Source organism: Micromys minutus (genome assembly GCF_963924665.1).
Source record: "Micromys minutus genome assembly, chromosome: 11".
Lineage (NCBI taxonomy): Eukaryota > Metazoa > Chordata > Mammalia > Rodentia > Muridae > Micromys > Micromys minutus.
In genome coordinates this window covers 33,351,458-33,376,777 of record NC_137980.1, presented here as the reverse complement: position 1 = coordinate 33,376,777, position 25,320 = coordinate 33,351,458, and the positions used below count along the sequence as shown (strand labels likewise).

At 43.1% G+C, this 25,320-nt stretch overlaps 1 protein-coding gene across 1 annotated transcript in view; it reads left to right on the top strand.

Annotated features, from left to right (window-relative positions):
• The window catches only part of ANXA3 (annexin A3), a 46,323-nt gene that overhangs the window by 10,094 nt on the left and 10,909 nt on the right, over positions 1 to 25,320 (top strand). The window contains exons 3-11 of the mRNA XM_080925700.1: positions 3,537 to 3,624; positions 4,997 to 5,091; positions 9,014 to 9,127; positions 11,737 to 11,827; positions 15,732 to 15,811; positions 18,961 to 19,017; positions 19,359 to 19,452; positions 20,977 to 21,072; positions 23,945 to 24,003. Of these exons, the coding sequence (XP_080781826.1) occupies positions 3,537 to 3,624; positions 4,997 to 5,091; positions 9,014 to 9,127; positions 11,737 to 11,827; positions 15,732 to 15,811; positions 18,961 to 19,017; positions 19,359 to 19,452; positions 20,977 to 21,072; positions 23,945 to 24,003 (774 nt within the window). The remainder of the gene's footprint in view (positions 1 to 3,536; positions 3,625 to 4,996; positions 5,092 to 9,013; positions 9,128 to 11,736; positions 11,828 to 15,731; positions 15,812 to 18,960; positions 19,018 to 19,358; positions 19,453 to 20,976; positions 21,073 to 23,944; positions 24,004 to 25,320) is intronic.

Sequence of the window (25,320 nt, the reverse complement as noted above, 5' to 3'; positions counted from 1 at the left end):
TCTGGCCATCCAGGCTCAGGGGTTAAGTGCCTGCTTTCTGTGTTTACCATGGAATTGAAAGTGTTCCTAGCAGAGTTCTAGACACATGGCAACTAACAGTCCTTATTATAAAGAATTCCCATTTTTGATCTTACTTCATTCTTTCCATTACTTTATTTCCCAGTAGGTTTCGTCATCCTTTTTTGGGGGGTGGGGGGAGGTGAGCATTTAAAGGTAAAGTGTGAGAAAAGGGAAGAAACTAAATATGCATAAGAAAGTAGGTGGAACGCTGACCAAGCATGATTTTGAAAATGGCATTAACCAAGTGTTCATGCGATGTTCCCCATTAGCACTGACTATAGTACTAGTGAAATTACCTCAACTAAAACTCAATGAATGTGTCTTCTCTGACAAAACATGAAGGCTGCAATGTAACAGGAAATCCAAAGAGCTTTGGCTGTACATATCAACATTCCTAACACAATACCTCATTATTGAGTTCCGCGTCCACCCGTGCAATGTGCAGCTCTTGCTTGCTGGCTTTATTCTAGGTGTCTGGGTGACAGAGAAGGAAGCACAAATTTGGTTATACCATTGGCGGTCCATTGAAATCTCTGAGGGTCTCATGAAGCCAGATGCTGAGTCCCACCTCACAACTGTGGGCTCTATGAAAGCGAGCTACGGCTTGAGCATTTACATCTCTGGAAATTCCAGCAGGTTCCTATGGAGTTGATCCAGGAAGCCATTTTGAGAACCATTGAGGTAGAGTTCCCTAATGTCCAGCCCCTGCGAAGTGATGTGCTGTAGAATGTGGGCACTTTGTTCACATGGAAGTGACTTTGAGTCCAGGCGCCTTCCTCACCAATAACGTTCTGTGTAGGTGGGCACGTGTCAGCATGTGGGCGTTCAATGCAAGGGTGGGTGCCTCTGGAGGCATTGGAACCCCTGGAACTAGAGTTACAGATGTTTGTGAGACTCCCGATTTGTGCGCTGGGAACTAAACTTTAGGTCCTCTGGAATAGCACATGCTCTTAACTGCTAAGCAGTATCTCCCAACTCCCTCAAATCTACCTCATTAAGATCACTGAAGAAATCTAAGATGTTTGTATAATCTTTTGTTCATTATCTAGTATGCATTAAGCAATGTGAGTCTGGTTATGTATTTTACAATCAGTTTTGATATATCATATAAATATTGATGGATGGCCTGGATAACCAAGTCTCACCAAGTAAATCCTATAATATTATTCATATAAGTGACTAAGACACTTTCCAATATTCTACTTCAAATTACCATGTTCTGGGGCAGGGTTTTCACTCAGTGGTAAAGCGCTTCGTTGTCCTGTATGAGGCCCTGGGGTTTGATTGCTGCACAGAAAAATAAACAAGTAAATAAAAGCAAGATTCCAATGGCTTCTTTCAAGTTGACTGGTATGCGTGCATGCTGGGGAGGGAAAGAAGGAAGGAAAAGGAGAAAACCCCTTTTATTATGTAAGTTGTTCCTCCCATCTAAGCCTTCTCCTGGAAAAGAGCTGCATGATGACTTAGGACTTCGTCTTCATATAATGAACATTAAGGACCCACCACATTGACTTCTTGTATTCAGAAGAAGCCATGTTCAGTATCCTAGTGGCATAGACTCACACCAGTGAGCTTCCTAAGAAAGTAGAACCTAGCACCTGGTTCCTAAAACTAAAATTCAGGCTATCTGAGGTATATCCAGGGCACAGTCACATGCATCTTCAAATGTCACCTCAGGAGATACAGAGGCACGATCCCAGAAACATAGGGATGATCTAGAGCAGCACAGATTATGTTCAAACTCAGAGCTGTAACTCAGCTAGCTGAAAGGATGAGAGCGAATTCTGCACCCTCCTTAAGTCCTGATGCCATTTAACTCCGAGTCAATCTTGCGTAGAACCAGGACTACAGTAGGTTGTATTTAACATATGTAAGGTGCCTAGCATAGGGTACCTAATGAGTCCTTCCAGAGCATCAAACAGAGGGGTTGTGGGGAAGGGATGTGTGAGAGCTCCCAGGTAGGAGTGGACAGTAATGAAGTCAGTTGTCTCTGCCAGTTTAAAGCTTATTAAGCCTTGAACTCTGAAGAATGACGTTAAAGTGACCGATTAAATCGCGTCTCTTCTCTTTAGATCTGGCACATTCTATCTTGTTAGTTTTCAATTTTTTTTTTTTCCTTTAGAGCACTTTAAACAATGTTTGACAACATTGAAACCAATTGTTCCGTCTCATCTATGGAGTCAGCAGGCTCTCGTCTCTACTGTGCCAGTACATTAATTTTCCATTCGCTTTAATGTGACAAGATAATGTTCTTTTCATGAAAATAGACACTTTAGAAGAGTGTAAGTGGCACCATATTAATTCACAACAACACAGCCAATACCATTCAATAACAGGGTAGAAAGCCCCATTTAAAAAGGGAATGTCAGATGTTACTGCTATTAGCACAGATTTCTATTGAAAAGGTCAGAATATACTATATGAGGACATGTTGACTTTGAAGATCTTCAGCATCCTTTTGGTTGTCTTGTAGTTAGTTATTCAGCAACTTTAGAATATTTTAATCTTCTGTAGTATGTTCTTTCTCAGCTCATGGTCATGTTTCTAATTATGTGCTTAAAATTAGTAACGTAGCTGTTTATAACAAATATGCTCTGCTATTCTTGCAGTGATGTCAGTGGAGTTCCCAGACAAGAATCTTGGAGCCACCGCCACACACCCATTAAGCACTGCATAAAAGCCAGCAGTCTCAACAGCATTTTCGTTTACTGATTCTTTAGAGTAGGGTTCCCCAAGGACAGTGGTTAACATTTTTAATTCACACATCCCAGAATATCCGAACCACAGCTGCTTCCTCTTTGTAAGATGTGATGAGTGGCTTACTCAGAATCCTCTCTGGGGAATATGGTGGATGAAGAGGATTTAAGTCTTCTTATAGCTTGTATATAGGGACTTGAAATCCTGCAGCCTTCAGAGTCTCTGATGTTGAAACAGCTCATTGCCCTAGAGAAGCAATGTTAGATGTATGTGGTTTGTCCCACACAGCAAGGGAGGCTTCCCAAGAGGGAGATGGGAGATCTTGCACTATACCAGGAACAGCAAGAAACGAGGCTGCCACAGGTCTCCCACATGCTTATGCCCAGGGGATTAGAGAGATAGCTCAGCAGTTAAGAGCACTTGCTGCTCTTCTAGAGAACTGGAAGTGTTCTGCTCTGTGCTTCTAACAACTTAAAAAGCATTTGCTCCAGGTATTTAGTATGCAGATTCAAAGATGCAGGCATCTTCTCCAGGACTGTGCCAGTACCAGACCTCTGATAGAATCCTCAGAGCGTGCTGCCTGTGGGCTGTGCTCAGGCCTTGGTTCAGTGAGCATTCATTTAGTCACACAGAGTCGACTGAAGGCAGTGGAATTTAAAACAAACAAATACTTTTATATAGTTTTATCAGTGACCGTGTGAGACACACATTAAGTTGAATATATATGACTACAACATAAATAAAAATGTGGTTTTGAACTAGTGGTAACTTCCTTCTAGGTTGGACCTCGAGGAACCATAAGAGATTATCCAGGCTTTAGTTCATCAGTGGATGCTGACGCTCTCCGGAAAGCAATGAGAGGGATTGGTGAGTGAAGCTTTGCCGCTCCTATGTCGCTGTTGACAAGCCAGGAGAGTTCCTGTCTGGAAAGCCAGCTGGCCCAGTTTGGGTCCTGAACTAGAGAAGTTGTCAGGGGATAGTTTAAAGTGTGAAGCAGTGAAGAAGTGCACGGGAGCCGAGTCTCAGTAAATAAAGCTTCTGTAATGTTCACTCAGTTAAATCCTGCCAACCCCACCGCAGCTCCTTCAACTGCCTAACACCATCAGAATCACAGATCCTGACAGATACAGCTCCTGACCAGGCTTTCTAGATTTTATGTCACCCCATTGCCGAGAGTCACCTTTGAATTAGACTTTCCACTTATGGGCTTCCAATCCCACAGCTACATACCAAGTATATGCTGGTTTCTACAGTCCCAACTGGTAAAACCAGAGAACTGTACCATCCATTCTTCGGCTGATTGTTTTTACCTCTTAACATAAAGTTTTTGAGATTTACTCATGTTGATATGTTTGGCTCCGGGTCATTAATTTTTAACTGCACAGAAGTCTATTGTATATTATATCATAAACTGGAAATGTTGATGAAACATTCAAATTGCCTATAACTCTTTTCTATTATGGTGTAAATGTCCTTGGTAAATGTTCTGGTTAGACTTCGTTGAGCACATTTGCTAGTATTTCTCTGGGATTGTGAGTTCTGGGTTCAGATTAGCAGAATGCTTGTTTTTAAACTAGAAATTTTGCCAAATTGTTCTCCAAAATGATTATAAAAATCAGTAGTTCTCTTAGTCCTGGAGATAAACTTCTATAAATAAAATCTCTCAGCCACAGAAACATCCTCCTCCTCCCAGTCCAGCCCCTGGTCCATGCTCCCATCCCCCCAAAAAGTATCATGTTAATGTCCATTTCATCAAGGTTTAACATTAGTAAAATCAAGCTTAGTAATATTTTCCCTAGGATTTACATCTACTGTACCATTTTAATCATAAAGGTCTTCTGCATTTTCCTCCCAGGTTTAGAACTTTTGCTTTTTTATTTGATCTCCAGTCTATGTGCAATTGACTTGTGGGGGGAACATTTAGGGATATCTAACTTCATTTTATCTCAAATGGATATTTAATTATCTCAGCACAGTTTTTCCATGATCCTCTCTGTATGCGTAGGAAAGAGTAAACAAGGATTTGACTGTATTTTATTTTTCTAGTCCTCAAATCACCCAGATAAATTTCCTTTACAAAAACAAACAAACTGCAAACAGACAGATTCTAACCCAGCAAGAAGCTGGAAACTAACAATTAAGATGCTTTCCTGCCTGTGTTTGTTTTGGATCCCAGATTCTGTTGTTTGAAACAGGTTAAGAAGAAACCTCAGCTTGTAAAATAACTGTTCTCATTTAGGAACTGACGAGAAGACTCTCATCAACATTCTGACGGAGCGGTCGAATGCCCAGCGGCAGTTGATTGTCAAGCAGTATCAGGCAGCATATGAACAGGTACAGTCCATGAACACTGCAGGCCGTGAAGAGACGATCACCGATCACTGATCACCGATCACCGATCTTTGGCTTTAGACGAGTGTGGAAGAAGTTACCTTGTGCATCTGCTCAAGAGCCAGGACTCTTGGTCCAGGTTTTGGCTTTTACTGTGTCAGTGATTTGGGGGCTTTTGCTTCTTCATGGTGGAGTAAAGTACGGTGCTTTAGAGCCGTAGTTCTCAACCTGTGGGTCACGACCCCATTGGGTGTTAAATGACCCATTCATAGGGGTTGTGTATCAGATATTTACATTATGATTCATAACAGAAGTACAATTGAAGTTATAAAGTAGCAATAAAAATTTTATGGTTGGGTCACCACGACCTGAGGAGCTGTATTGAAGGGTTGCAGCATTAGGAAGGCTGAGATCAACTGCTTTAGAGCAGTGCCTGCAAGTCATCAATGAGTCCCCTCCCCAGGACACACGTGACAGGAAGGGAGACTTTCTTGAGACAGGGTCTCATGTAGCTTGGACTGGCCTGGATCTCATAAAGTAGCTGAAGATTATTTTGAGCTCCCTCTGTGTTTAACTCCCAAGTGTTGAGATTATAGTCAGGAATCCGTAGGCCTGGATTATGTGGTACTGAGGATCAAACCCAGGTCTTTGTGAACGCTAGGCAGGTACTCTACCAATGGAGACATGTCCCTAGTCTCAAGGTAACCCCAAGTCAGACTGGGGTTAGAGGGCGATTCTAACGTTCAGTATGTAGAGGTTACTGATGAGTGTCATATAATATGAAGAACAGTCCTCCAACAAAGAGTGATCTGGCCAGATAGATACCTGAGGAAACAGCCTTAGATAGCCTTTAATTTCCCTTTTTAATTTTAAAATAGTTATGTAAGTATGGGCTCTGGAACTCAGCATATGAAAACCTATTAAATGTCAGAAAATAGCTATATAAGAACAAGGCTGCCACTGACACACAGTTTGTCATCTCTTTGTTGAATGGTGTTCTCTGGAGCTAGCCTAGCCTCCTATCAGAAACATAATAATAAACTCAGTCATTGCAAGTGTGATACATATGTAAATCAGGTGACATGGTGGAGTGTAACCAGTGGGCTTCCTGACCACAGTGATGTCAGCAGGGTGCTGCTGCCTGACTGGTTGCTAGGACAGTCAGAGCTGTGCTCTGACCTGTTCCATCGGCAGATGCACAGGGCAGGCAGCGGGCAGAGCAAATGCAAAGGTCTGGGCAGCAGGCTGCTGGAAGCGTGGGGAGATAGACCTCCAGTCTAGCAGGAGTGTGGCATTAATGAGACAGAGAAGGTAGCCGTGTGATGCTGGAGCTTCTTAAAAGTTGTTTCAGGTGTCACTATGTGTCTTGTCCCACCCTCGGCTCTCAGGCGGCTAGACATAAACAGAGGGGTACCATCGCGCATGGCTACTAGACATTTTTATTTGTGGGTTTTGGCGTGGGGGGGTTGACATGTTGTTAGTCTGGTCTTGAGCTTCCATATTCAAATGGTCCTCCTACCTCAGCATCCCTCCCTCCCGGTGCTGAGATTGCAGATGTACGTCAACAGTTCTCAACCTGTGGGTCTTGACCCCTCAGACAAACCTCTAACTCCAAAACACTTACATCACAATTCATCACAGTAGCGAAATTCAGTTATGACGTAGCAATGAAGTAATTTTATGGTTGGGGTCACCACAACGTGAGGATCTGTATTAAAGTGTTGCAGCATCAGGAAGGGTGAGAACCACTACCTTGTGTCCTCACGCACAGTCTTGATTTTGATTTTATTCTACAAAAGGGAGTCCCTGGAAGGGTGTAAGTGGGGAATAATATCATCTGGTCTTTTAGTATTGAGAGATTATTTGGGAGCCTGGAGATTTAGCTTAATGGTACAGTACTTCCCTGACATTTCTAGGGCTCTGTGCTCCATCTCCAGCACAACAAAGAAGATAAATGATTTTGGCTGCTGTGGGTCATGAAGTATGGGAAGGAAGGAGTGTAGCATCAGCATCAGATCAGACATCACTCCTGAGGCATTCTCCAGTCCCCTGGGCTTTCAAACTCCTTTATCACACACTCAATATACAGTACAATAGAGTTGTAATTTATCTTCACATTCCTTAATTTTATTAGGGTGAGCATCTTAGGCATAAGCATTGCATCATGGTACCTTTAAATGTCTGGTGTTGATTGGGCACCTTAAGCACCCATTGAAATAAATTGCCAAGCATCTGGACCAGGACCCCTGTCATTCATGTAGGTGACATGAAGGCCCATTGGCCTTTTAGAGCTCTGTAAAGTGTGGAGGAAATGCCAGTCAAGGCCAAGGGCAAACAGCCATTTCTCATTGTGTGATGGGAGGAGAGAATGTGAAATAAGATTTCTTTGCCATTGGGTTAAGGACAGATGGCAGTACATTGTAGCATTTAAACATTAAAAAAAAAAAAAAAAAAAAAAAAAAAACCCTGCTGTGGTTAAAGCAAAGGATGATACATGGCCCCATCTCATGACCCACTGTGTCCCTGGTGGATGATGATGGTGAGTGGTGGTGATGGTGGGTGGTGGTGATGATGGTGGGTGATGATAGTGGTGGTGATGGTTAGTGGTGATGGTGATGGTGATGGTGACGGTGATGGTGATGATGGTGGGTGATGATGGTAGGTGGTGATGGTGATGGTGGGTGGTGGTGGTGATGGTAGGTGGTAATGGTGATGGTGGGTGGTAATGGTGATGGTGAGTGGTGATGGTGGGTGGTGATGGTGATGGTGGGTGGTGGTGGTGATGGTAGGTGGTAGTGATGATGGTGGGTGATGATGGTGGGTGTTGATGGTGGGTGGTGGTGGTGATGGTGGGTGGTGATGGTGATGGTGGGTGGTGGTGGTGATGGTAGGTGGTGATGGTGATGGTGGGTGGTGGTGATAGTAGGTGGTAATGGTGAGTGGTGATGGTAGGTGGTGGTGATGATGGTGGGTGATGATGGTGGGTGGTGATGGTGGGTGGTGGTGGTGATGGTAGGTGGTAATGGTGATGGTGGGTGGTGGTGGTGATGGTAGGTGATGATGGTGATGGTGGGTAGTAATGGTGATAGTAGGTGGTAATGGTGATGGTGGGTGGTAATGGTGATAGTGGGTGGTGATGGTGGGTGGTAATGGTGATGGTGACAGTGATGGTGTGTTGTGATGGTGGTGGTGATGGTGATGGCCTGTATCATCAGAACTGCCTGGGAGGCTGCTAGCCTTTCTATCAGGCCTGGAAATAAAACTTCATATCACTCCTTTGAATATTGAAAATAGAAACCACGTCTCTGTCCTTAGGTGGGAGACAGACTTCTTATGTAATGTATGAAAACAGTCCCAAAGGACGCCAGGCTCCTGCTTGAAATGTCCAGGATCCACTAAAAAAAAAAAAAAAAAAAAAAAAAAAAAAACCAACCAGCTGTTGTCCTGCTCTTCCTCTTTGGAGCCCAGCGGGGTCCTTGAGATGCAAGGCACTTAAACAGAGAGTTTGCAAGCAAGACTCTCCCCTTCCTCCCCTCCCCAGCCCAAGCATCAACAGTACCAAGGACACGCACTCATCCCATTTTTCTATTTTTCAGTTATTACTTTAATTGTGCGTATTTGTGGGGGTGTGGGGTGATGATTTGGTTATGTGTGTATAATATGTAATGAGCAGGTACTTGGGAGAATGGCATTCTGGTGCAGTTGTGAAGCTTCCGTTGGGCTTTGCAGATGTCTCTGTAAGGCTGGGCATTGTGGAATCTTCATAAAAGGAAGACTAATATCCACTGATATCTCAGCATTCCTGCTATTCCCTGTGGATGGTTGTGCTTTGTCTCATCTTTATACTTGCATTTCTCCTTCCCTAGGCAGTTGCTGAAGAAAAGAAACATAATTCCTTATTTCCTCCTTACGGTTTTTATTTTAGGAGCTGAAAGATAACTTGAAGGGTGATCTCTCCGGCCACTTTGAGCACATCATGGTTGCTCTTGTTACTGCACCAGCCGTGTTTGATGCCAAGCAACTGAAGAAGTCCATGAAGGTAAAAGCTCTTGACGTTCGCTAGACTCCACTGTCAATTAGGGAACTCTCAGGACACCTGCTTCAGGCTTGCTGGGCTTGGACACCATTTTTATTGTCCTCTTTAAAGGGAGGGGTGATTCTGCTGAACTCTGGGCAACCTGGAGCCCAGATATCCCTGGGCTGCATGAATGGTAACGGTTTCCGTTTTTTAACTACTCAGTCTCTCTTTTCTTTGATTGAATGTAAATGCCATTATCCATCCATTATTTAGGTCCTATGCCTTGTATTATTTTAGCCCCTTGTTTTATTTTACCCTTCAGAACCCCCACACCTTTCAACAAATCTGTGTGCTCTGCTCTAAAGTCTACTACATCAAGCACATCCCAGAGAGTGGGCTGTAGGATGGAAGCCACTTATCTCCATCAATGGATTCTGGCAGCCACCAGCATCTCTCGTTTACACTGTATCAGTACCTAAGTAGATCCCTTCATCCCCATTTCTGCCCATTCTGGAACTATTCTCTCTGGGATAGCCAAATTACTTTTATAATTTGTTATAAAAGGTGTTTTCAAGTGAGACTTCCCTAATTCTCCAGTGATCACTTACACTCCAGACTTCGTATCACCTTCATCACCCATCAGATTCTGGTCCATGTCTGTCTATGAATTTGTTTTTAATTCTTCCAGCTGGAATTTCCCAGAGAAATGGAGCTATTGGGCAGAACATATATATTAAGAAATTGATTATAAGGAACTAGGTATGCCTTGTGAGTCTGGGTGGTAAGCCCATGATTGCAGGGTAGGTGGTCAGGGAAGACTGGAGCAGTCTCTGAAGATGCTACCCACAGGTACAGCCTTGTCTTTAGGGAAGCCCTGGCATTGCTCTTAGAATGCAATGGGACCAAACAGAATGCATAGTATCTAAAGTGTGTCCCACTTAAAATCAATTGTTAATGGACTTTAATTCTAGTCAAAATGTATCTTCTCAGTAACACACAGATTAGCATCTGACTGGGTGACCAGAGACAACAGAACCTTATCATGAACTCAGGCAAACCCAAAGGTCTGGAAGTTGGAGGCTGTTAACCAATAACCCCCTTTTCCACTGATAGTCTCAAAGTGAAATGTGAGCAGTGTGTATCAATGACTTCCATATGGGAGAAGCTTAACAGGTGTGATTCTTATGATCAGATTCACCAATAAGTATTAGAAAATGTTCCCTTTGTTAAGAAGAAATTCACAGTAAGGATCCCAGACTGAGAATGATGATGGTCTCATTATCAAGGATCTTTCGGTCCTAGGCTCTCCCATCTTCAGCCCCAAGATTCTACTTCTTGACTAAAGTTGAAAACCCTGTTGCAGTGGGTTTGCTGCTTTGGCTCCTGACAGATCGCATGCACACACCTGCTTAGGAGCTATCTTTGGATCCCCAAATGAAAGACACACACACATTAGCTTATTTTTAAAATGCCTTGGCTACCTCAAAGGCTGGGCACTCCTAAACCTTTCCCTGCTACCCCAGGCCCATGTGGGGAAGTGGCTAGTGCCCACTTACCCAAATTCTTACATGGCTCATTGGCGCTCTCTCTCTCTCTCTCTCTCTCTCTCTCTCTCTCTCTCTCTCTCTCTCTCTCTCTCTCTCTTACCTGACTCCTCGTCTATTCCCCTCTCCACCCTGGTTATCCTCTGTCTCCTCCCACACGTGTCCTAGTTCATGCAGCTCTAAGAGTCCTTCCTTGCCTCTGTTGTCCAGCCATTGGCTGCTGGCATCTTTCTTGATCAATCAAAACCCAACTGGGGATAAGGACCTTTAGCATTTGGACACACAGATTCCCGATTGATTCCAAGCATTAGAACCAATCTACAACACAACCGTAGTTGTGTGAAAAGCATAGAGGATAAGGACGGTTTTACAGCCTCTCTATGAGGGCGTGCCTAGGACCTGCCTGCCTGTGATATTCTACACATATCTGTGGGCTAGAATTGAGTTGTAGGGATGCATCCAGTGGCAGGCATCCTGGCCACAATCAAATCTCTTTATAAGTTCCATTGGCTTTATTTGATCAAATCCTACCGCAAATAGCTCCACAAGGTGAGTCAGTGACCCTGATATAAATGAGGCTTGATATAAATGATATAAATAGAGGTAGCTGGGCTCCAAGCCAGCAAGCCCCATGACAACATTTACTGAAGAATTGAAAAACTCTGTATGTGAGAAAGCTGGGAGATGCTGACCAACCCTGCCAGAGATGCAAAGATGAACACATTCAAAATTGCTGTGGAGCTCTTTCTAAACAGAGTGCTACATCAGCTTCCGGGGCTAATCCTGTTAGAGGACCTTTAATGACTCAGGCGATTTCCCCTATAATCTTCCTCCCTATAATTATTTTTTACTATTTTCACAGTACAATGGGGTACTTTCTTGAAAAATCTGATGTCAGTATACTCCAGATGACTTGTTATTTTAATTCTAAAATGCATGGAGAATCAAAAACCTAGTGTAGAGCAATATGAGGTCTTACACTGATTTACTTAGAGATGTTCTTTCATCTGTACAAAATTAAGACTGAAAAGCATGAAATTAATTTTTTAAGTGCTCTAAAGATAAGATTTTTTTTTCCTTTGTCAGGGCATGGGCACAGATGAAGGTACTCTGATTGAAATCTTAACAACCAGGAATAGCAGGCAGATGAAGGAGATCTCGCAGGCCTATTATACAGGTGACCTTGTTTTCTTCTTGCTTTCACCACTGATCATGTGTGTGTGATTCAGGTTGGTTCTCCTAGCATCTGAGAAGGCAGGAAGTAGGAAAAGAAAGATGCATTCTACTATGCATTTCCAGGGCAGGTTAGAATGTGATCTGCTCCGTAACAGTGGGGTGACCATCTTGTGTTTCTAGCACCCTTGCCTCAGAGACCTCTGCCCTCTATATTCACTTAATTGAATCAACCATTTTCATCAACATCAGATTCTCAAATCATTGTGTACTTCTATTATAAGTTACAAACCACTCAGACTCATGAGTTTGGGTGTGGGAAGTTTGGTAAGCCATTTAGAGCTGATGTCTGTTAGGTGTGTAAAATTAGAAAGTTCCCACTTTGCAATTCAGACTCTTCTCAGGGGTGGTACGATCTCATAGGTGATTCTCAGCCACCACACTTCAGGCTCAGACATAAGCTCAGACATTCCCAGGGCACACATACCTCTAAACAATTGCCTGCAATCCCGCGTTCTCACTGCATGCTCAGGTTCAGTAGCTCAGTAGAAGACTAGTAGAAGTCAAGAAAGTGCAGTACTCCCAATGACAGTTTTGTGTTGCAGTCAATATTAAAAAAAGAAAATAGTTTATCTCTTTACCAGCCCTTAGGTCTCGCTCTTCTGGCCCGACAATAGTTTGGAGCCACATGCTACTCTGGCCCCCAATCTGAGCTGCCACCATGACTCAACTTATCCAAGCAACTCCCTTCCCTGGCGGTTTTCTACTGTCTACTCTCTGCCTCCGTCCCAGGGTGTTTCTCTACCTCAAAAATCCCACACAAACACAACTCTCCAGCCTGATAGCTTTTCATACAGGTTAATATATTTAGCTCTCAATCCACAAATCTTCTACACAACAAGATTGCATCAAATAGACAAAGATACAAAATGTTCTTCTATATGAAATATTAGACCTGTAAAATCCTTAATGTTCATAGCATTTTAACACCAATCAATCCCACCTGGGTCCAGTTGGTCCTTGGGAAGCTCCACGTTGCCACAACCTCTAACCCCCTCCTCAGAGCTCTCAGCCCTCTCTCCTTCCCTTGCCCCGCCCCGTCACTGGCTTTCCTTTATTTTACTAATTAAAATGGGAAGGTTCAGTTGGGGTCACGTGACTAGCCAGCCCTTCTTGTGGAAGTGGAATTAACATTAAAATACAACAGCTTCAGGACAATCTACAGTTTTGCTATAAAGAAAGTGACTTATGGACAGCCTAATGACAAGACACATATGACATATGCACACACACACACACAGAGAGACACACACACATGCAGAGGAAACAAAACACACGGGGGGCGGGGGGAGAGAGAGAGAGAGAGAGAGAGAGAGAGAGACCTAAAGGATTTATCCCAAGAACAAAGGATCAATTGTGGATTACACAATATCCACAAAGTTCTTTAAGGACCTTGACATTGCCATGTTCTCTAAATTCACATTTTTCAGGAGAAAATTTCTGCTGTGAAAACTCATCGAAAGGGGAACCCTGGGCCCTAGATGGATATTAGAAAGGTTATTTTTAGAAATTCTTATTAAATGATAGATACCTAAATAATAAGTGACTAATTTATTACTGGTGTACAAATTAGGGTCCAGTCAGAAAAACACAAACCACACTACGCATTTTAACAGAGAGAGTTTAATAGAAATAACTACATTAGCATTTTTGGAAAATAGAAAAGGAACAGAAATGGAAGATAGATGGTGATACACCCAATCTGTTCAAAGTTAAGAACTCCATGGCACAGAAGTTAGGATTCTCTGAAACTGTAAGTTCGGAAGGAGGAAACCACCAGCCCTGTGCTGGTATGCTAGGAACTCTAAGGAAGAGTTCAGATTTCTAGGAGGATCTTGCTTGTCTGGAGCTGGAGCCTCTGTTGTCCTCTAGGTAGCTTGCTACAGAGGCCATGGCTGCCTCTCAGGGCAGAACATACAGCAAAGACAGGAGGCAACATGTGTTTCTATCTTCTCCCTGCCTGCTGCTCTCCACTCACTCCTAGAACGAACCTTGGCAGGAAGCATGTGGATTTGAAGTAGATGAGAGAACTGGTTAACAAAAGGCACAGGTGGATACATAATTAGTGTTTGGAATATTTGATTTAAGTTTCATAGACTTTCCAGATGACTCCAGTGGGTAAAGGCACATTCCTCCAAGCCTAGAAATGTGGTTTAAATTCTAAGGACCCACATGGTAGAAAAAGAGGGCTTACTCTAAAAGTTGTCCTCAGATCCTAATGCATGAGCTGTGGCAGGCACACACACACACACACACACACACACACACACACACATGAGTTAATAAAGGGTATAAAGTTATTGAGGGTACAAAACACTTGCAGAGTCCTACAGGGCTCCATCATAATGGGAAATTGTGACCCATACACAAGAATCTATTAAAGTAGGTCATCAACTTGGCCTTCATAAAACTAAAAGTGAGCACAGTTTACCACTTGCTATGCAAAAGAGACTACAGCTAGTGTATACTGCTGCATGTATATTAGATTAGTGTATACTAGAATATGTGAACACAACACTGGCATTGGTTACTTTTTTATTCCTTATTTTTGAGCAATATTAATGTAATCTAGAAGTATTTCATAAGGTGATTTCTTATATGTGTATGTATATGTACCCACAAATACTTAATTATAACCTTAAAAAATGTATTTGTATACTTTTATGTAAAAATGCTTAAAAATTTGTACATTTATCTTTGTTTTTTAAAATAAAGTTTTTCAATAAGAAAAAAAGGAATATAGGTATATATACATCTACACATGTAATAATATTCAATTTAAAAAAATAGTCCATTCATTTAAAAAGGAGCTATGGGCAGTTTATGGAAGGTTTTGGAGAGAGAAATGTAAAAAAAAAAAGACATAATTATATTATAAATTCAAAAATAAAAAAGTAATCTGATACTGCTCATGCTTCCTTATTGTTCTTCCAGCTATAAAGTCCCTATCATCCATCATTCCTCAAATACTGATTCTTGACATGAAAGAAAAAGGTTTCTACTTGTGCAGCTTATTTTTCTACAAAATGATGTACAGGGACCATAGACAGGCCACTGCACAGTGTGATATAGAATTTCATGTTCAAAGGAGTTTCACAAATATTTCTAACCTTGGTGGCTTAGCATATTTTATTTTACCATTTCCAATATTTTCTTCATGTTGATTTTTTAGTAAATCAAAACATTTGAAATAAATTTGTCAGTATCATCATTTCAACACGGAAAAAAAAGAGATAAAGGTTAGATTCAATAAAACTGTAACGTGCAAGCAGCAATGACTTACACGTTACCATTATTTCTTTTATATGTAGAGGTTGGGAGATTGACAATTCTATGTCCATAGCATCTCAAAACTTTCAGAGACTCAGGCCCTATCCTTCATAGTGATGGACAACGTCTAAGCCTTGGGCCTCCATCCCCACAAAATCAAAGAAGACTCAAATGGTGGCTGTGGCTCATCCTTTGACCAGATTTCCCAGCAAACTCATTCGTGCCCACCTACATATGATGAAGAACTTAGTGACTGGCCTGCACCCAGCTCACAGGACACCAAGAGCACAGCTTCAGGCTGTGTGAATTACCTCTGCTTAAGATGAGGACCCTTCATGTGAAGGATGAATAAATGGGGAAACTAAAGCCAGTTGGTAGATTCCTGTCCTGCGCATTCATCAGAGACACTGTCAGAATGAACCACAATACAATCTAGAACCACAGTTCTTCCCGTTGTTTGCCTCTAAACACGCAGAGCATCGGGAAGCCAAACAGAAGGGACCTCGGTCACTGCCCTCTGCTCTGCGGAGGTCTGTTTTAGTTCCTCAGGACTGAATCGTGTTCTTATTTGGTTTCAGTGTATAAGAAGAGCCTCGGAGATGACATTAGTTCTGAAACGTCTGGAGACTTCCGGAAAGCTCTGCTGACTTTGGCAGATGTAAGGTTTTCATTGTTTGTTATTCGCTTCCCCTTGCTTTCAGGGAGTTAGCAGAACCTAGGACCGTGAGATTGTCATTTTCCCTGAAACAATCCGCTCACATGACATTTGCACTGCAGTCATCAATAAAACGTTTAACCAAGATCACAGAAGCACGGGGGTGATGTAGCCACAACTAAAAGTCTTGGTTGCCTCAGATCAATCTACAGATTACAAGTGTTTCCAATGAGATTCTCAGTATGCAGTTCTGATGCACCGCCCACCTAAACTCACAATTGCTCATTTTCCACCATGTGAGGAGACAGGGCTATTCTCAAAACTGGGTGGTAAATTAAAAAAAAAAACAAAAACAAAAACAACAGGGCTTTGTCCCCTCTTGGAGGTCATATTATATGAGCATATGAGGCCACTGCTTGCCTTACTTGGAAGGTTTGTGATTTTGGTAATTTCGGAGACCAGGCAAGGAGCTACAACAGGTAAAGACACTTGTCAATAACTCTAGCAACCAGGGTCCAATTCCTGGCCTCTGACCTCCAGACTTACACTGTGGTGCTCCCACCAAACACATGCATAACAATAGTAATAAATAATATGTATTTTTCAAAGATGCTAACTTCAGGGCTGGAGAAGTGGCTTAGCAGTTAAGTGGTTTGGAGTCTCACCCTCACATGTTGGCTCACAATCTCTCTTCAGGCATGTGTGTATGGATACCAAGCATGCATGTGGCACACATGTACACATACACACTAAATACCTACACAGAGAAAAATAAAACCAAGGTGGCAAAGTCAAGGATGAGATTTATTCACAGGTGTGAATAAGAGGGAAATAGAATAAGAGGTGTGAATAAGATGATTAAAGCCCCATCTCGCTGACTTCTTGCTGCTGGTGTGTGGGAAAATCTCCCAAGGGGCACGGCATGTCGGCTGAGGCAGTGCTTGAAAAGTGAGCCCTCATGAAGCTTGGAAATAGTTCATCCTCATTATAGTTCCGGCTGCTTTAACTGCTGAAAACCTCGGGACAAACCCAAACATCTGAAGGGTAGCGGCAGATGTGGCCTCAGCGCTGTGTGTCCCGGTGTACATCCTTGTGTGTTTGACACGGGCTCACCCACTGTACCCAGGAAGAATAGCTGGTTTTGGATCATAACTGGACCCTCCTGCTGCCTAATGGCTTTCTGTATCTGAACAAGTTACTTTAAGCTCTCAGGAACCCATGCTCATCCCTGTGAAGCTGCACTTCAGATAGAGATTAACCCCCTGAGGTGTTGTGAAGGCCAGAGTAGAGGCACGGACTGTGCAGAAATCAGTACTTTGGGGTTCACTCAAGTGTTCTGTGGGTTTTAACAGATCTATGGATGGACCTTCCATTACAGTTACATGCAGAATAGTTCCACTTCTCCAGGAAGTCTGTCTTCTGCCCATTTATATCATCTTTTTTCCATAGCCCACAGAAACAACCCTTATTTTTATGCTTCTCGCTTGCCTCTTGTGTAGTGTCCAGTAGTTGAAGTCGCTCCCCACACAGCCTCTCAGACCCTCCTCCAGCATTCGCCCATCTGCTGCTCCGTGTGGTCAGGAGACTGGCTTACTGATGGCCGCACTTCAGGCTTTTGGAATGAGTGAGTTTCTTACAGCAAGCAAAAGGAAAAGAACTACTCAAAGTAGCTGCAGAAGGGTAGAACAGCTCCATCAAATAGGGCCACTCACAGCATCCAGCACAAACCACTACAGTATCCCAGCTGAGAGAGTAGACCAGGTACCAACATCAAACTGGTGATCACAAGGAAGCCCAGTTGGACAGAACTTGCCCAGTGGAGCTCTGAGATGAGAGTCACAGGCAAAGCGTAGTGTGTCTATGGAGACTGAGCACAGTGTGCCTGCTGGTGAGGCTTCCTAGTAATAGAACCATCAGTGAGTAGCAGAGATGGGAAGCATCATCAAACCAGCACTTATAACCATCAAGCAGACATGACTGGATGCCCTGCTCTCTCTACAGTGAGCTTCTGCCTTCTCTTTTCCGCCGTCAACATTGTAAGATTATGATCCTATAATCTGATAAACAATTGTCACCACAGATGGAGACAGTATACCTCTTAGCTATTCTCAGGGAGAGCATGTTTTAGCTCTCTTGGCTGCTTGCTATTTTGCCTTCTCTTACAGAGTCAAGGGGCCAGCCTGGCCCAGGACAGGGGCATTTGGAGGCCACAAGCTTCAGCCTGAACTTGGAGGGTCAGTCCTGTTTCCAGAGCCAACAGCTTTGTGATATCAAAAAACATGTGTTGTTTCACCAGCACAATGGATATTGCGTATGCCTGTGATGTTTTTCCATATATGTTTTCACAACTAACTGGTCAGCTTGTGCCTATTTTTATACAATATTTTGTTGTATAAACTGCTTATCAGTTGAAGGGCATCTTGGTTGCTTCAAAGCTTTGTCAGTTATAAATAAAATTCAATTAAATATTTATGTGCAAGGTTTTGTATGGACATGAGTCCATCTTGCTGAGATAAATGGCAAAGAGCATAATGGCTGGATCCCACTGGAAGAATAGACCTAGTGATGTAAGGAACTGCTGGGCAGTCTCTAAGTCCATGTACCATTTTGCATTCCCATTAGCAATGAAAGTAGAGTTCCTATTGCTTCTGCTCTTTCCCCACATCGGCGTTGTCAGTGTTTCGGGGTTTAGTGATGTCCACAGACCCTGCTTTAATTTATAGTGCACAGGGATACTGAAAGCCATCTTTCCATCTTTTCTTGCTGTCTGAGCATCTTCTTTGGTGAGATGTCTCCTTAGATCTTTACTCTCTTTTAAAATTGGGTCATTTGTTATCTTCTTCCTGAGCCTCAGACGTTCTTTATATTTTTTTGATTATTCGTCCTTTATCAAACATGTTTTGGAAATATTTTCTGTCCCTGCCTTGTCTTTTCATTCTAACACCTTTGAGTTTCCAGAGGAGGTTGAGACCCTAGACTGTGTTCCCTGCTACCCTGACTGTCAATGGCAGAGAACGACTCTGAGCCAAGAGAGCCTGGAGGTTTCTGCTGCATGGCCTGCATGGGACAGACAACCTACCAAGATGAGCTGCTTGGTGGAGAACTGTGTCCTTGGAGGGCTGACTTTGCTTTTCTCATCTCTGCTGCTTTAGGGTAGAAGAGATGAAAGCCTAAAAGTGGATGAACAACTGGCCAAAAAAGATGCTCAGGTGAGTAACAGCCAGGAGAACGTCTCTTTCACATACACATCACCAGCAGCAGCAGTGGTTCTGCCCTCCCCCTGACGTCTCCTGTCCTGTCTGAGGCAAAGGCTGGAGACAAGGGTCATCCAACCCAACCTCTACCTGACACTGAGGTCCCAAGTCTCTACCATTCCCTCTTCCGGGTCCTGCATTTGACCTTCAGATTTGAAGTCTTTTAAAAGTGAGAGGTGTAGACATGATTTTACTGGCCTCTCAAATTGAGTAAAACTCCCAGTCTTCCAATTCCATCCCCCCTAGACAGAGAAAGAATTACATTTGTGGTGACACAGGCTTCTGTCTATCAACAGGTCCTCTACAGTGCTGGGGAGAAAAAATGGGGCACAGATGAAGACAAATTTACCGAGATCCTGTGTCTACGGAGCTTTCCGCAGCTGAAACTAAGTATGTATAACTCAGGTCTTCTGGGCTCTGTGTTGCTTTTGCCAAGGTCTTTGTAGTTTATGTAGAAACATCTTAGGAGACCAAAGGGAGAAGTTGTATTTTAACTCTAGGCAGCACTAACATTCTCTTCGCTTTTGCCCTGAAGACTTAGTAGGCATAACTCTAGATGAGAATGAGGAAGACAGAGGCAGTCCAGCAGAGAGTAAGACCCGATCGATGCCATGCTTCAACCCTGGCTCTCCCCGGCTCACTACCTTCCGGAAAAGTCAGGCATTGCCCTACTGGCTTTGAAAGGGGGTTTTGTTGATTGATTAATGGTGTGAACCGTGACTTCTGATATGAAGGGAGATGAGAGTAGGGAAGAACCAGCTCTTCTTCTGTGACCTCTGAGTTCCACCCAGTCTGTCACTCAGGTATCTCCCTGAGCTGTTCTCGAAGCACCCAGAACTCCATTCAGCAGGACCATGTTCTGACAGTGGCTTCCAGGTTCCAGCTTAGAGAGCGGCTGCAGTGCAGGACCAACCTTACGCTGAGCTGAGAAAACAGAAAGGCGATGCTGTTTATAATTTTAATTTTGAAATGTGCTTCTCTAATTTTGACAGCAATTTTTTTTATGTACAGTGTATTAGTGGTCTTATCTAGAGGTCTTTGAAAACAGATAGGTAGGGTGACCTTTATATATCTTTGTAAATTTTTTTTATTTTCAAAATGTGTTGGATGGCCCTTGTCTTTTACTCCTAGCAGAGGCAGGAGGATATCTGCAAGTTCTATGCCAGCTAGGGCTACATATGTGAGATCCCCCTATCTCAAAACAAAAGAGCTATAACTAAAACCCCACTGAAAACAATGCACTTGGCCTATGGAATCTTCCTGCTTACATGATGACATAAGAATGCTGATAAAGACATATGGATGTCTTCTGGTAGGTGTGAAGTGAGCCATCCTGCCTTAGAGAATGAGTCCCTCTGCATAAGAAACCCAAACCCTCCTAGACAGGGCTAGTAATGTGGGTCATCAGGTCAAGGTACTTGCCACCAAGCTTAACTGCCTGAGTTCGGTCCTAGGAACCCATGTGCTGGAAGGAGATAACTACTTCCTATAAGTTGTCCTCTGACATTCGTGCAACTGCACATACATGCACGTGCACTCGTGCAAACACACACGCACACACACACTACATAAAATTAGTATTAACATGTCTTAGGAAATCTTCCTAGTTAACATCCTGCAGCAGGTAAAGCACTTCTAACCACAGCATTGCTTCCTCCAACTTCGATCATTTAAATAGGCAAGTGCTTCGTCACAGAACATGTCAAGCTGTGTTAACTGCATCAGCATGAAAGGGGGAGGGTGGTAACTGGACGTGGCCTAAGGAGTTCAGTCTTCATTGTGCTCAGCTTCTGGTGGCTACTGAGGTTCCGAGCTTGCTCGTTTATCTGCTACATCTTACATTTTTTAATGTGAAATAAATTCAAGTGTGGCCCTCTGGGATGGTTTAAATATTTTTATGGTGCTATTTTTCAGCATTTGATGAGTACAGAAATATTAGCCAGAAGGACATCAAGGACAGCATTAAAGGAGAATTATCTGGGCATTTCGAAGACCTGCTGCTGGCCATAGGTAAGCCCTTGAGTGTTAATAAATGGAACTGTTTCTACTTCTTTGAAGTCCATGTCAAGGTGAGCTGATTATAAGAATCTGGATTAATACGTCTGTTTGCTCCTGCGGTCCCCAGCAGTCCGTGATACAGAGAGCTGTCTCACAAATGTTAAGTAATACATGGAGAAGTTATCTGCTTTTAAATTTGTATGTGGCTTGTAATTTTGTTAGGTCATACACTCTTTGAGAGCTGAAATATTACATACTACTGGCATTTTTTATTGAACCTTGCTGAAACTGAGTGTTAATCAATTTGGTATTCTACTGTACGTTGTTATCTCTGGAAGATGTCAGTGGCTTCCTGCGTTGGAGCCAACCAGAGCTCTAGATCTCTTCCTCTTTGGTTGAGTGATTGGTCAGGTGGGATTCAGGCTAAACCCATCCCCACATAGACATGTAAATTAATGAGTGGTCAGCAATGCTGTTATACAGGAAATGCGGTCTCGTGCTTTGCTCTTCCTGGCACTAAAAAAGTGCCTCAAGATAAAGAAGAGATAAAAGGATAAGGCACTATTCAAAGTCAGGATTCTTGACCTCTTTAGTAGAGTCAAAAGCCATGTTAACTTTGCTGTGTGTGTACACATGTAAGTATGTGTCTCCGCTTGTCTGTGTGTCTGTCTTGCTCTTACACACTCGTAGAGAGAAAGAGAGAGGAAGGAAGGGAGGAAGGGATGGAGGGAGGAAAGGAGGGAAGAGGAGACAGAGACAGAGACAAAGAAAGAGACAGAGACAAAGAGAGACAGAGCAAGAGACAGAGAGACAGAGCAAGAGAGAGAGGGGGTGGGGTGGGGTGGGGATCTAGTCAACTTCTATTTCTAGGACACTGTAAAGCTGATTACAGAATTCCACTAGGAATGCCTAGACATTGAACACCTTGCCACCTCAACAGTGGGACGTCCTTTCTAATATCCATTGTAGTAATTCATGCCTCCTGGACTAAGATCACCATAGGTAATCCCTCAGGGTTACTTCCTCTTCCTGGTACCTGAGTGGTGTTTTTTTACCTGAGATGTTTATTTTTAAGCAAGTTCTATATGCTGGGCACTGTGCTTAGCTCTTCACAAATATCAACTCATCTAAACCTTTGTCAGTCCTTCAAAGCAGGTGCAGTGGTAATTTTGGCTAAACCTCTTTGTGCTCACAGCAAGTCACACTCCCAGCCACCACCACCCCCCCCACACACACACCAGTTAATTTTAAAATGCCTTAACTAGCTCAAATCCTCCCCACACCTAACACACATTTCCCTCCGGTACTCCTGGCTAAAAGCCCTCTAATTCCTTTTTTTTTGCGGGTGGGGGGGGGGAGTGGGCTTTTTCATTTTTATGTGTAAATATATTTACTCTGGTTATAGTTCTTCAGTGAGCATGCTTTAGGGTATGAGACTGGATTTTTTTCTTTTAATTTTTTTTTAACATTTTTAATTGGATATTTTTTATATTTGCATTTCAAATGTTATTTCCTTTCCTGGTTTCCCCTCCCACACCCCCTACCTCTGCTTCTATGAGGGTGCTCCCCCACCTACTCAGCCACTCCCTCCTGCCTCCCACCAGCCTGCCCTGGTATTCCCCTACACTGGGGCATCCAGCCTTGATAGGACCAAGGGCCTCTCCTTCCACTGATGCCCAACAAGTCCGTCCTCTGCTATATATATAGCTGGAGCTATGGGTTCCTCCATCTGTACTCTTTGGATGGTGGTTTGGTCCCTGAAAGCTCTGGGGGAATGGTGTCTGGTTGGTTGATATTGTTGTTTTTATGGGGTTACAACCCCCTTCAGCTCCTTCAGCCTTTCTCTAACTCCTCCATTGGGAACCCCATGCTCAGTCCAATGGTTGGCTGTGAGCATCTGCATCTGTATTTGTCAGACTCTGGAAGAGCCTCTCAGGAGACAGCTACATCAGTCTCCTGTCAGCATGTACTTCTTGGCAACTGCAATATTGTCTGGATTTGGTGACTGTAAATGTGCTGGATCCCTAGGTGCAGCAGTCTTTGGATGGCCTTCCCTTCAGTCTCTGCTCTATACTTTGTCTTCATACTTCTTTCTGTGAGTTCCCCCTTCTAAAAATGATGGAAGCATCAACCCTTTGGTCTTCCTTTTTCTTGAGCTTCATGTGGTCTGTGAATTGAATCTTGGGTAATCCAAGCTTTGGGGTTAATATCCACTGACCAGTGAGTGTATACCATGAGTGATTTTGTTTGTTTGTTTGTTTGTTCTGTTATCTCACCCAGGATGATATCATTGTTTTTAATAGCCGAGTAGCACTCCATTGTGTAAATGTGCCATTACAGTGCAGGCCAGAAGAGGGCATAGGATCTCATTATAGATGGTTGTGAGCCACCATGTGGTTGCTGGGACTTGAACTCAGGTCCTCTGGAAGAGCAGACAGTGCTCTTAACCACTGAGCCATCTCTCCAGCCCGAGATTTGGTTTTAAGCTGAAGTTTTGTGCCCTCTTTATGTAGTGAGCCACTTGAAACCACATCTCTATGGTCATTAGAAGCCCAAGCTATTCATTGGTAGCTAAAGATGTTGAAACCGAGTTGTCATACACCCCAGGAAATTATCAGCATAAAATGAGGTGCACAACATGTCAGAGATATGGAGATGACTCAGATACATGGGGGCATCTTTGGCACATAATTTTATTTTCCCACAGCTGAAGATAATTACTATTTTGAATTTCTGTGCAAATGTGTCATTACAGTGCTTTGAAATCCGGGATTAGCAGCTTTTCTGCTCTTTGTGAGTAAAACTCGGTAATAAGTAAGAGAGACTCCGTTTCTATTAAATGAAACTAATCATTACTTTGTTTTTATTTTTTAATAATAAACAGTTCATTGTACAAGGAACACCCCGGCTTTTTTGGCAGAAAGACTTCATCGGGCTTTGAAGGTTGGTCTGGAACTTTCACATTGTACTTACAGACATCATCATCACAGAGAAGGAAAATACTGTCTAATACTGATGAGATGTTATATTTCTGTTCTACTTCAGTGAGTTTCTTTCTGAAGCTAATTTTTATACTAATTTGCCTCAAAGTATAATAATGAATGCACCAGCTAGGGTAGAGGGAGCTGATAAAGTGCTGGCAAAATTGCTTCACTTCATTTGTGTGGGAAGGAGAACTTGTGGGATGCGAGGACCTCAAACAGCCTCTAAGATGCGTGGCCTCTCAAGCAGCCTCACTCTACATGAACTCAGCTCAGTCAGCAGCATGTACGTCCTTTCAATGACACGGGTTCTCTTCATGTCTTCATTATCACACCGGAGCTTAGCTCCAAGAAAGTGCTTCCTTAGTTCTTTAGTGGGCATTTCCTGTGGCTGTTAAAGTGTGTCCAACCGAACATCTCTTTTCCTCACCTCGGGCCATACCAGTCCCTGTGTACAGGGATCTCACAGGTTGTACTGACCGGAACCGGCCTTGCTCAACCCCAGACATTGAACTCTGCCTCCTTGGCCTTGTTCATTCAGCCTCAGACATCTACAACTTCTTGCCATTCCCTGGTTGTCACTGTCCCCTACCAGCAGCTTTGTGTTTACTTTCCTACCTGTAGTGTTCTTCCACCATAGATGTGGCTGGCTTTTTCTCATCTTTTCGGATCTCAGCTCAAATGTCTCCTCTCGAAGTAACCCGAAAGTGTCATGTTTACTTACTGGATCAAGGTCAACTGATATGGCCACAAGGAATTAAATCTGGCCTGTTGTAAGATCCACGGAAAGACTGAAGCTGTGGAAATTTTATTGAGAGCAACTTGGCTTTTTATACCTTTATCGGAAACAAAATGTAATGGAAATTTCCAGGATCAATACAGTTGTCCTTGCCAGGATACAATGATGTCTGCAAGGTGTACAGGGTACACAAGGGTATTGTCTAAGACCAACTGTCATGTCCAGCTTCCAAGTTTCCTTGACTTCAAAAGAACATACAGAGAGGCACAGAGCAGCCTGAATGTCCCACTGCCTGAGGGAGTACATGAATCTCAAAAACTGGAAGGCACACTGTGCCCCAGGAGCCATGGACTCTACCTGGAGTAGCCTAATGACGTATGCCTCACAAGGCAAGAATAGCTCCGTGGCTCCTTACATAACACCCCTTGTCTCTATCGTCAACTGACTTCACTGTGTTGTGTTTTCTCCTCATTCTTACTAATACTCATGAAAATAATCAGAGAGTTTGCAATCTCTGTCTAGTAGAAGATAAACTCCATG